Source organism: Armigeres subalbatus, chromosome 3 (assembly GCF_024139115.2).
Source record: "Armigeres subalbatus isolate Guangzhou_Male chromosome 3, GZ_Asu_2, whole genome shotgun sequence".
NCBI classification, from domain to species: Eukaryota; Metazoa; Arthropoda; class Insecta; order Diptera; family Culicidae; genus Armigeres; species Armigeres subalbatus.
The window spans coordinates 157,067,723-157,081,162 of record NC_085141.1 but is presented as its reverse complement, the minus strand read 5'-3'; the positions used below and the strand labels follow the sequence as shown (position 1 = coordinate 157,081,162).

Genomic DNA, 13,440 nt, shown 5'->3' with positions numbered 1-13,440 from the left:
AAATATATTGAGTATTGTGGAAGATAAATGGGAGACTTTTTAAAAATTATCAATCATAAACCTACGGCTTCCAAACAGTATAAATCATTAGTTTTCTGTGCAGTGAGCCGGGAATCAGGTCCATAGGCCCAAGTAGTGATTTACCCTACTTTGACTGATTCATTTTCCAGGTTAAATTGTTCCACGGTACCGTAAAGTCGGTGTCGTCAATTGAAGCGAGATTTAGTCATCGTATAGCTATTCGAGCCGTTATCGGTAGTAAGCATTGAAACCGACCATTATGAGAACAAACATCCACAGTTGAAATAAAAACTATTCCGTGACTTGCTTAATTACCCCTTATCTAGTAAAAACTTGTGCCAACGTGCAATTGCAAGTTGAAAACAGCAATTGCCTTCCAAGGAATTAATTTAATGATCGTCTAAGAAAAAACTACATCTGACTCCCGAGGTTACACTTCCATTAATGCTTGGTCTATTGTCTCTTAAATAGTGTCCGCTACCAGCCCTCTGAGGTCAATGAGCATGATCAAATGTACTTGAATCCATCATAACATGACAACACGAATGAATGCATCAAATTCAAAGGATATTTCCGAACTTCACACGTTCTATTAAAACTTATACCCATATATGTACATACGTCAGCCTCAATCCATTACCACCATTTACGCAATCAACTTTTGAAGAACCGAATACGAATAGGAATGCCCAAACATTGTATCTAGGTTTCGGTGCACATGTAGGATCTAGAAAAAACCGCCTCATCGTCTTCTTGACCGAACGATAAAACTTCGCAAACACACCTTTCGCGAACGCGAGACTTTCGCTGTCACACGGTGACGACGACGACGCCGAGGGAAATGCAAAGAATTCTAATTATAAACAAATCCCCGGCGACCGCATGTAGTTAGATGGGACGTAAGTAACGGTTCGGCTCTAGTGAAACAGTTGAAAATAAATAAAACCAAAAGGTATGGGCACTGATAACGTTTTCCGGTTAAAATTTTGTAACTTCGTCATAGAAACTATTAAATTAAAAAAAATCTAAAAGAATCACACTCTTGACTCAGTTTATTTAAAGGTCTGGTTCGGCGGTACATCATGTGTTCAAATTTCGATTTGGAAATGTTCTGTACTTTTGTGAGTGTGTAGAACATTAATGTTAGCCACATAATTTACAAATCAAACATGGTCCCTAGAAACCATACATAACATCTGTAGAAGTGTCCACTTAGGTGCGCGATGAAATAATGTTTTTTTTTCTATAATATTCGGAAAACTGAGAAAATTTGTCCCACTCTAGTCTTTACCCACATACGTTAAACAATAACAAGACCGACTTGACTGCCCACACGATGGTGTGGTGACGGACATGCTTGCTCCTAATATCCGCCTGTTCTGCTGCGACACATTCGCGTGTTACGTCACGTGGCAAGAAAATTCGCATTTTCTTTCCCACCCGATGGGTGGAAAACTGGTTTTATCCTTCTGGTCCAAAGATCATATGTTAAAGAAAAAACTGTCCGTCAAAATATGTCGTTTCAGATTTAAATATATATTTCTTCGGTGCTCATACGGTCATTGCAGTGCGTTTCTGACTTCGTTCTGCTCTACTACCCATCCCCGTCGCGAACTCCCCCCAGAGAGACAGGTTCAAATCGTTCAACACTGATGTGGCAGTTCGTCCGAATGCATTATGTAATTTGAGGCACTTGTCTTGTCTGGTGCTGTTTTCCGACAATGGAAAGGGGTTTTGCGCTGACCATAAAATCAATTTTAAATGAATAATTAATCGGGCCATCTTGGGAGGACGTTTTCCGCCAAGAAGCGAGGCAACAGTTGGGTGGATGAAAGGCGATACTGCATTCAAAACGAAGCTGTATAAAATGGTCGAAACGATGACTTGTGGTGCTCATGGAACCAGCCGTGTTAATTTAATCTACTTCCTCCAAGAATTGAAGGATTTTTTTCGGTAACAGCATTATAGCATGAATCATGATTAACTATATCGATAATGCACCGATAAAAAACGGTCAACTTCACAAGATACATATCCATGCAATTGTAAAAGTATTCAATTAACTGAGGAAATACTAATCGTTATAGTTGGAATGTTGAGCCATTGAAGGAGAAGAAGCCTTCGATAGTAATCCGTGTTGTACATCACATTTATGCATGCGCTGTTGTCTTGGCGAACTTTTTCAAATGTAAATGTTGAAAACGTCCAAATAAAGCAAAATGTCTTTAGCTTAATGTCAAGCGCCGGTGAAATCGGTGATATTCAAGTTAAGTAGCACGGATTTTGTAAAACTATTTTTCATTTTGGATGCTGTGGATTGTGGAATAACACTCGAGCAAGTGATGAACAATCAGCCAATGTTTTGGTTGAGACTTTCAAGCTCAACCGTGATAAAAGAGATGCGTTTCCGTAATGCAGTCCACTTTGCTTATGAAGTTGGACAAAGAGATGCACTTAACTCTCATAGCGACATAATGCAAAACCTGGAATCTGGGATCTTTAAAGAGTTAAAAACCAAGAAAAAAGAACCAATCTTAATCCATCAACCCATGTCCGAGTCTTCCATAAGTGCTGGTGACAATCCAAGATTCAGCCGAAGACTGTTAAGTACGGCTGGAGACAAAATTCCGAAGAAGCAATTATCAATGATGTTCGGAACTGGTGGTAGTACCCCCTCTTCATTGTTTGCAATCTTTAGCGTTCCTGCAGCCCAGCCAAAGTTCTGGTTTTATTTATCTCGAATTGCCAGTCATGTTACCGCCGATCTAGTGCCTTAGCAATGAAACGCTTCGGAAGCTTGGAAATATAAGTTGCATGCCTGGTCTCCAAAAGAAGAGACATTAGTACATTATCGTTCGTATTAATCAAAGTTGGGATGAGTATATTTGACACCTAAGCTCCGAAGCTACAGTCGTCGTTTTTCCAGGGAAAATATAGTTATGGAGTAAGCAGAAATCTACCTCAGCCCTGTACCGGGACGCAAGATTTAAGGAAGTCCCTTTCCTCTCACTGCAATTGAGCCTATCTTATCAACGATCTTCAGCCGCCGCGGTCTTGCTTGTGAGTTAGGAAAGACGGTCTTCCGAGTACCTTTTACAGGCAAGTACAGTGCTCATTTTGTAAATTTCTGTGCCTGATGTTTTTATCGCTTCTGGTCATTATTCAACATCTAACCAACAACCTTCTACTCACACGAATGGCTTATTTATAGTTTGCAGCCCTAAGGAATCCACAGGAGTCCACTTTAGAAAGGTCCATGCCAGAACAGGTAGGTATCCAGTTATTTCGAATAAATACTTGGAAGATAAAATACGTCAAGACGCGACAACGGGTAGAAAGAAGAAAACTGGAAGATGTGTCACGAAATCCACTTTCAACAGAGCTTGACACCAAACTATTCAAGGAAAGAAAGGCACTCATACTGTACATTTATGCGCGATTTCCAGCCTGTATGATGAACAAATCGTCCGGAGACATCGATCACGCCAGCCGATCACGACAGCTAATTGAGTCGATCCAGTGATGGGACTTACCAGCTCCATCCAGTCTCTTCCGCCAATCATCAGCTGGTCAGGTCAGAAATCAGCCAATGTTATCGGGAAGCGTAAGCCAGCCATATCATCTAACAACTAGTTTAAGCAGTTAAGCTCTAGTAGATAAGGTAATTTGTTCACAGTATGGGAACAGTATTGCTTTCAACACCTCCACCGATGTGTACGGATTCTGGAATGTGGAAGAAATAGATGTCTGAAGGGAGGTGCTTTCGAGGCAGTTCACAGTCGCCTTTGGGATGGCGGTACACAATTTCTATGATCATCTGAAGGCGACAGGCCAAGTACTACGTCAATCCATCCCGATAATACTCCAAGAACTAGTGGATAAACTTCCCGCGAATCTATAGCTAGACTGGGTCACATTTAAACGGCAGTTCCCAGTGCCCCCCAATCGATATATCTTCTTCTTCTTCTTATTGGCATTACATCCCTACACTGGGACAAAGCCGCCTCTCAACCTACTGTTCATTAAGCACTTCCACAGTTATTAACTGTGAGGTTTCTAAGCCAGGTTACCATTTTTGCATTCGTATATCGTGAGGCTAAGACGTTGATACTTTTATGCCCAGGGAAGTCGAGACAATATCCAATCCGAAAATTGCCTAGACCGGCACCGGGAATCGAACCCAGCCAGCCTCAGCATGGTCTTGCTTTGTAGGCGCGCGTCTTACCGCAGTCGATATATGACGAACTTGATTTCGGCAGCTACCGATGTCACGCTTTCATTGGGTCCTAAGCAAACGCGGCCGAGAGAAGCAGTTAGCTGTTAAAAAGCTGTTTGGTCTGCGGAAAACAGGATCATCGTGTGGACGAATGTAAAGTCTTCCATCTTCTTGGATCCGGATGATGGCTGGAATGCTACTCATAGCAAAAACTTGTGTCGGATCTGCCGGTGCAGACGCTACGCTACAGAGATCCATTCGATCGTTTTGAACACATGCGTAAGTTGCCGATTGTAGACTTCGATGCTAAAGCACGTGGAATACTCGTCGAATCGAATACTCGTCTCACTGCGACCCAACAAGTACAAGAAAGTCGTATGGATGAACCAGTAGGTGCGAAGATCCTTCTGAATGGTCAACCTACGGATCGATACAGAATGGGATCAACTACGTCAGGTGTAACATGCACATGCGGCTGCGGTTCCAACAAGTTTGCACTTTGATCTGGTCAAGCAGTATTTCACGGCTGATTATGTTGGCGTTTCAGTGGATCGCTTCCCCGAATCATACGATGACCGGCGATCGAGGGCTATACTCGCGAGGATGACAAGGATAATTGAAGGTGAATTTGAGACTGGGCTTCTATTATTATTATTATTTATTCAGACTAAGGCCGAAGTGGCCTGTGCGGTATATAAGAGTCTTCTCCATTCGGCTCGGTCCATGGCTACACGTCGCCAACCACGCAGTCTACGGAGGGTCCGCAAGTCATCTTCCACCTGATCACCTTGGACCACCTTGCCCGCTGCGCACCTCGCCTTCTTGTACCCGTCGGATCGTTGTCGAGAACCATTTTCACCGGGTTACTGTCCGACATTCTGGCTACGTGCCCGGCCCATCGCAGTCGTCCGATTTTCGCGGTGTGAACGATGGATGGTTCTCCCAACAGCTGATGCAATTCGTGATTCATTCGCCTCCTCCACGTACCGTCCGCCATCTGCACCCCACCATAGATGGTACGCAGCACTTTCCTTTCGAAAACTCCAAGTGCGCGTTGGTCTTCCACAAGCATCGTCCAGGTCTCGTGTCCGTAGAGGACTACCGGTCTAATTAGCGTTTTGTAGATTGTCAGTTTGGTACGGCGGCGAACTCTATTCGATCGGAGCGTCTTGCGGAGTCCAAAGTGCATCTCCGAATTTCTCTGCTGGTGTCATTTTCGGCAGTCACCAGTGAGCCCAAGTACACAAATTCTTCTACCACCTCGATTTCGTCACCACCGATGCAAACTCGCGGTGGGTGGCTCACATTGTCTTCTCTTGAACCTCTTCCTATCATGTACTTCGTCTTCGACGTGTTGATGACTAGTCCGATCCGCTTAGCTTCCCTCTTCAGTCTGATGTAGGCTTCCTCCATCTTCTCAAAGTTACGTGCCATAATATCTATGTCGTCGGCGAAACCAAATAGCTGGACGGACTTATTGAAAATTGTACCACTCGTGTTAATCCCTGCTCTTCGTATTACACCTTCCAAAGCGATGTTGAATAGCAAACACGAAAGACCATCACCTTGCCGTAACCCTCTGCGGGTTTCGAAGGGACTCGAGAATGCCCCTGAAACTCGAACTACGCACATCACCCGATCCATCGTCGCTTTGATCAACCGTGTCAGTTTATCCGGAAAACCGTGTTCGTGCATTGGCTGCCATAGCTGGTCCCGATCGATTGTATCATATGCGGCTTTGAAGTCGATGAATAGATGATGTGTGGGCACGTTGTATTCGCGGCATTTCTGCAGTACTTGGCGAATGGCAAACACCTGGTCCGTGGTGGAGTGTTCGCCCATAAAACCCGCTTGGTACTGCCCCACGAACTCCCTTGCAGTTGGTGCTAGTCGACGGCATAAAATTTGGGAGAGTACCTTGTAGGCGGCGTTCAGCAATGTGATTGCGCGGTAGTTGCTACAATCCAGCTTATCGCCCTTTTTGACACGACACCTTCCATCCACTCCTGCGGCAAAACTTCCTCCTCCCAAATCTTGGCAATGACCCAGTGCAGCGCTCTAGCCAGTGCCTCACCACCGTGTTTAAATAGCTCTCCTGGTAGTTGGTCAACCCCAGGGGCTTTGTTGTTCTTGAGCCGGCCAATCTCCTCCTGGATTTTCTGGAGATCCGGAGCCGGTAGAATTATGTCCTGCGCGCGTTCTCCCAGGTCCATCACCATACCGCCATCTTCGTCTGCCACATCGCCATTCAGGTGTTCTTCGTAGTGCTGCCGCCACCTTTGGATCACCTCACGCTCGTTCGTAAGAAGGTTCCGTTTATGTCCTTACATATCAGGCTGTGGCACGTGGCCCTTGCGTGAACGGTTTAACTTCTCATAGAACTTTCGTGTGTTATTAGCGCGGTACGGTTGCTCCGTTTCTTCACGGTCTCGATCTTCCTGCTGGCGCTTTTCCTCCGGAAAATCGAGTTTTGTCTGTTCCGCGCCTGTTTATATCGTGCCTCGTTCGCCCTCGTGCGGTGTTGCAGCAATCTCGCCCATGCTGCATTCTTCTCTTCCACTAACTGCTCACATTCGCCGTCATACCAGTCGTTTCTCTGATCCGGGGCACCGTGCCAAGTGCAGCGGTTGCGGTGCTACCAATGGCGGATCGAATATCTCTCCAGCCATCTTCAAGAGATGCTGCGCCTAGCTGCTCTTCCGTTGGAAGTGCCACTTCCAGCTGCTGCGCGTATTCTTGGGCTAGTCTACCGTCTTGTAGCCGCCCAATGTTAAGCCGCGGCGTCCGACTTCGACGCGTGTTGTACACCGTCGAGAGTTTTGAGCGCAGGCATACTGCAACGAGGTAGTGGTCGGATTCAATATTCGCACTGCGGTAAGTGCGGACGTTCGTGATGTCGGAGAAGAATTTACCGTCGATTAGAACGTGGTCGATTTGGTTTTCCGTTTCTTGGTTAGGTGATCTCCATGTGGCCTTGTGGATATTTTTGCGGGAAAGAAGGTGCTTCGGACTACCATTCCGCGGGAGGCTGCAAAGTTTATGCATCGTTGGCCGTTGTCATTCGATACGGTGTGCAGACTATCCGGTCCGATGACCGGTCTATACATTTCCCCCCTTCCTACCTGTGCGTTCATGTCGCCGATGACGATTTTGACGTCCCGCAGTGGGCATCCATCGTATGTCTGCTCCAGCTGTGCGTAGAACGCTTCTTTCTCGTCGTCGGGTCTCTCTTCGTGTGGGCAGTGCACGTTGATGATGCTATAGTTGAAGAAACGACCTTTAATCCTCAGCTTGCACATCCTTGTGTTGATTGGCTGCCACCCAATCACGCGTTGGCGCATCTTACCCAGCACTATGAAGCCGGTTCCCAGCTCGTTGGTGGTGCCACAGCTTTGGTAGAAGGTAGCCGCTCGATGCCCGCTTTTCCACACCTTCTGTCCTGTCCAGCAAATCTCCTGCAGCGCCACGACGTCGAAGTTGCGGGGATGTAATTCATCGTAGATCATCCTGTCGCAACCTGCGCAACCTAGCGACTTGCAATTCCATGTTCCAAGCTTCCAATCGTGATCCTGTATTCGTCGCCTAGGTCTTTGCCGATTATATCGAGTCGCATTATCTCTTATATTGTTCGTCATGATTGGTTTTGTAGGCGGCTTATTGGGCCTGCGCAAACCTCCGGTCTCGTCGGAGGGCCGTCGTGTCAGGGCTGTTTAGCGTCCCACCTAACACCAGGACTTGGGCTTGTGCGCTTTGAGCGGCACACGGTCGCTTTGGTGGAGCCTACTTGCGGATACATGCAGCTTTTTATAGAGGTTTAACAGGGCCCACTGTCAAACCCCACCACATCCTAGGCAAGCCCCACAACTCGCAGATGGCCTGGGGAGGGATCGTCAAGCCCTTGGACATAGTCCCTGCTGCCCTGAACTGGGCTTCTATGGTGCTACAATAACGAAGAATTCTCCAAAAATTACACCATGTCGGAGTGATGGCTACGAGAAGCGTTTCGACGCGGTTCTTACGATGTTCGAGAGTGTCAAAAAGTGCAATACTAGCAGAAGACATCCATAAACCTACGGTCGAGGAGTTTGCCGCAGTTGATCCACGAAGGATGTGGTACCTCCCGATCGGCCTACTCCAGGGCTGTTATCCAAGAGAGAAAGAAACCCATGGAGCGCTCGTTGGAAGGAAAGTTGGCACCTCTAAATACGCTCTCCATTCTGAGATTTGAGCTGCAGGCGCTGATAGGCTGTTGATGAAAACGCTATGCATCAGTCACATTCTGCCGATTTCGCAACGAGTGCTCTGGGCCGACTCGAAAATATCCTTTCTTGGATCAATTCCAATCACCGAAGACAATTAATTGTCAATCAAGAGAGTCGAAATGAGCTTAAAATGAATTGTGTTGTTTAGCAAAGAAAAATATGAGGTTTTATATAGTAACATAAAGAGCATGCTTTGCTGATCTCCAACATATTTTTATTTTGTTTGTAAACCTTTTATTAACATTTTTATACAGCAAACAATAAGCCATTTCAATCGATGGAATGACACTAAGATTCATAGAATGACAGTTGGCCCATGCAGAATAAGAACAAATTTTTAGTCCCATATAAATTTAAAATGCAAATTAAAAATAGTTCCGGGGCTCCAAAAATTCTGAAAAATTGGGGTTGGGCTCAGGGTTTTATGCAGATTCAGAATATGCCAAAACATACATACCCCTAAACATCCCAATTCGAGATGTTCATCAACGCGACCACCAAGTAGCCGTTTAACCCACTATCCGCTTCTCACATGGGCGGATCGTAGAAGAGGCTCGTCAGGTCAATCAAAGCAGCCTTTTTCGCCCGACCGACCAAGCTGTTAAGTCGATGCACCGATGCGCAGCGGATGACTGCGCGGACGAATTCTTTAACTGAGGGTAACGCAGAATCAACGGAAGCGCTAGACATGGTCGGGGATCCCGAGCAGACGAAAATAGCTCAATAATGGCAAATCGGGATTTGATAGCAAAAAGGAAATATGGACTTGATTATATGAGAAAAAAATTTCAGACGAGAAGAAATGATGGATATCACGAGCTATTAGTTTGTTCTTAACCATAATTTGTCTTAAAACAAAACGGCTGAAGATAGATCCTTATTCGTTGAATTCGCCTAATGGGAAGCCATGCAGGAAGCATAACGCAAGAATTGTTTTGTTATTCGAGCGGAAATACTGTGGAAGTACGTAAATACTGTGCGGAATTTGTTTGACTTTCACGCAATAAAACGCGACTAACAGCAATAATTAGGATACATTTTTATTCAATAAGCAAATCGGCCCCGTAGTGTCAATCACGGAGTAGCAACCATTGATATGTTCAGTCAGTCTAAGCTAAGCTAAGCTAATAAGCAAATAGGCTCCGTAGAGTTTCATATAACACAAATATGATTCAAAAAAATGCAATAGAAAAAAAATCAAACGCATTTAAATTTTTTTTATTATGTTCATGGCTTCTGCCCGGGATGCTTGGCGGCGCACCAACACTACTGCTACCCGATAGCGCATCGCTGTCAATACTGGCTGTCTAGCGTTGACAGATGGGTCTTATTCCTGCAAAGCTATCTTTTCTCAAACCAGTATCTTCGTGCTACAAAAAGGTACAAAAAGATACTTCCCAACTGGCACTTTAACGTTTCCATCGAGCTGAAACTGGGCACGCATCTGTAGCTAGTCCAAAATAAGGCCCCTTTCCGCTCAGCGCATTCGAGCCCCCGATCTCAGCGACCAGCAAGTCATGCGTCTGAGGTGGAAATGGGGTCTTCCGAATTCAGGCAAATATCATGTTATTCCGAGCATTCCGTATTCTTATTTCTGAATCTATTGCCGTTTCTCGCAACCGATACCAACTGGACACCGAAACGCACAAGCGGTTTCGTTGAGATTCCAATGCGATACCTTTAGTCCTCTATGGTTTTGCCTTACTTTCAACCTTGCTAGCAGAGCACTCAGCCAAAGCATTTATAGCTATCATATGAAAAGTGGGGAATGAGTACAAACATCACCTACATCTTATTCATGGACGATTTGAAGCTGTTTTTGGTATTTGTGAAGAAGCTGCTCCAATCACTGAGGCTAGTAACGATATTCAGCAACGACAGACGGATGGAGTTTGGAATCGATAGTTGTTGGCCCACACATCTACGCTAGGTTCGACTGCAGGATTCCGCATTTTCAGTGTTAACTGACAGAATGAGATTCGAAACATGGTTAAAGTCCAAACGTACAAATTCCTAGGTTTCCTGCAACTGAAGAGAGAATGCGCCACACGATGATCAACAAAGTATGTACATACTGCAAAAAAAGTTCCTGCATCGTGTCAACGGTACATATTTTGAAAGCTTCATGTCGGCCGACCACAAGGTGAAGGTGATGAACACGTTTGTTGTCCCCTTGTTGACTTATAGTTTCGGGGTGGGGAAGTCACCGAGACTGTCTTGAAGGCGAATGAGATTCACAGAGCCTAATCCACTTTGGCATTCGGATTGCCCGGGGGAAAATTTCCAGTACTTTTACCGAGGAAGTGCTAAAGCTCTATAATAATAATAAGGCAGAACACCGGATAGGATTCAACAACATGGTGGATGGCCAGGGAAAAGTTAGTATAGCAAACGGTGGAAGCCGATCTGCAAAGCATTTGGGAAAACTGGAGGGACATCGCCCCAGATCGACGAATACGGGTCTCTACAATGTGCCTAGGTAGATATCGTACTATGAGTGTGTTACTATTCGGGTTGTTTCATCTTATGGCTCCTACGAACATGAGATATTCATCCTACTAAAAACGAAGAAAAATAGAATAATGCATTTTTTGTAATTTTTCTCCGCAGTTATCCCTCAGGAGTTTGATGTGACAATTCTAAACGTTTATATAGCAAACAAGACAAGAGAACATTTCCGTAAATTTGTTACCGCATAAAGGAAAATGTAATAGTTTTCTACATTATCTCAAATTAATGAATAATCTGCTAAATAACATAACTTCATTTCATTTTATTTTATTTCACAAACGTTATTTACAATCTGAGAAACGCATTTTAAATGTTCATAATAAATAGCATTTCCTGCAACATAACAATCAATTGCAGAAAAAATTGGGAATTTTCTCCAATTTCATAATTTTGCACGGAATCCTTGAGCACGACGAATGGAGTACAATCACTCAAAGGAACGTCTCTACATACTAACAGTTTTTCCACTCTAAATAATTACACAACACGTCTGCCTCCGTCTGACAATCGATATCTGCATTTGGGGGGCACGAGTCCTATATTAGCTAAGAGGCTTGCTTCCCTCCCTATTCTCACGGTGCATATGCAATATCAACCCGACTAATCTAAGCGAAGGTATCTCTACATCCTACCAAGCAGTTGGCAAAGAAGCGACTCGTGCCGGCTTTGCTGGCTATGTTTAGGTACCATTTCGATTGCTATCGCTAAGGGTGTTGTAATGAAGATCATCAGATGGGCAGGATGGGACTAAAAGCTATACGTAATAGGATGATGAGGGAAGGGCAGTGTAGTGACATATTGATGACGGTCTGGTAAGATCTAAGTATAAATCCGATCGGATTCTGGGGCAGGTGATAATCGTACAATGTTTATCAAGTGGAAGTTCTGAAATCGTTTACCTTCATGTTGTTTTCGACGAGGAACTCGGAAGAGCACAGGACGTACACGAAATAGGCCCGGATCAGCTCAAAGGTCGTTTTACTCTTGAATGCCGCCCTCGGATCATTGAAGCCAACGTCCAGCGGGTCCCGCTGGGGTGAGCTGGGATTGTTCTGCTGCTGTTGTTGCTGTTGCTTGGCGACATTGACCCGGTCTGATGTGGCAGCTGCCGTAACCGATCGGAACCTACGCTGATGAAGTTGTCCTCCGGCCAAGACCTGACTGAGATAGCTCAATGAAGCCTGATATTGCTCGACACTTAACGCATCACTAAATAGGATACCACGTTGCGATCCGGAAATCGGAACACTTCCGGAACTGGCCACCGATGACGTGGAAGAAACTTTTCGCGAAACCAAACTATTGCAACGAGCGACCGAACGCAGAAACGCCATTACACAGTGCACCGATTATCTACCGCCGACCGTACGGAAAAGAGGTCCTGCTGTCTCACTGCTTCAAACGTTCGTTTTCAACGGGAAGAGGCTTCTCAGAGTTAGCGACCGACCGAGGAGACAACGGATCGAGGGGGGAAGTGGCTGGGATACTCTGTTCGTTCAAGCCAAAGGGCCAACACCAATACTATCGCACGATTCCGAAGACCTTCTCTTCCTTGTTCCCCACGCGCACGGACTCCGGGCCGACCGACTCCTGGCAACTGCTGTCTTCTTTTGGCACACGCGACCCGAGAACTATTCTTCACCGCATTACACAACGAAAATTCAGTGAAATTACGTAAACACTTTTTCCTCCGGCCGCACTAAAATGACCACTTTTGGAACCGCCGGTGACCGCTCACGACCCCGAAAACCACGATTATCTTACTCCAGAGGCAACTTTCACTCCAGAGATCAGAAAATATAATGCGTAAAAATATGACAACCCCCTTTTATTCCTTTGACAGAAGCACAACGCTAATTGACACCGATAAAATTTCGGATTTTCCGCAGTCTTCAGAAGCTGATAAAGCTTCACGATTGTCGGCGGACTGTGCTGGACGAGAGGAATTTGACAGCGTTTTCCAACAACTTCCAGACGCCGAATGAAATTGTGAATTTTCACCACTTTTTCACTTTTCTATACTGAACAAACACAGAAACTGGCACAGGACACCTCGGGAAAAACGTTCCGCACGCGACCGCGAATCAACAGACAATGAGCGAGAGCGAGGTTTTCATTCGGTTTTAGTCACTCCTCGTGTCAGTCGTGCAGTCGCCGTCGCGACGCCGCAGTGAGTGATTGATCGTGTGAGAACGGGTCTCATGCGGCATCAGCACGCAGTAATCAAATTACACAGCTTTGGATGAAGAAGTGCTCACCGGACGCACAGTGGCATAAGCAGGGAGTATAGTAGTTTGTGCAACTAGTTGCAAAAAGATGATTTTTTCAGCACGAGTTGTACGTTTATCCCACGAGGCTTGCCGAGTTAGATAACAGACAGACAGACGAGTAGAGCAAATGTCTGTCTGTCCGTGTGTAAGTATGTGTGTA

General features: G+C 45.4%; 1 protein-coding gene across 4 annotated transcripts in view; it reads right to left on the bottom strand.

Annotated features, from left to right (window-relative positions):
• Positions 1-13,109, bottom strand: part of LOC134220288 (proline dehydrogenase 1, mitochondrial) — a 95,505-nt gene extending 82,396 nt beyond the window's left edge. For 3 of the 4 annotated variants that reach the window (XM_062699302.1, XM_062699305.1, XM_062699301.1), the window contains exon 1: positions 11,910-13,109. In XM_062699302.1, the coding sequence (XP_062555286.1) occupies positions 11,910-12,344 (435 nt within the window). In that variant the 5' untranslated portion in view covers positions 12,345-13,109. The remainder of the gene's footprint in view (positions 1-11,909) is intronic. The other variant, XM_062699304.1, reaches the window with a different exon arrangement.
• Between the last annotated feature and the right edge of the window lie 331 nt (positions 13,110-13,440).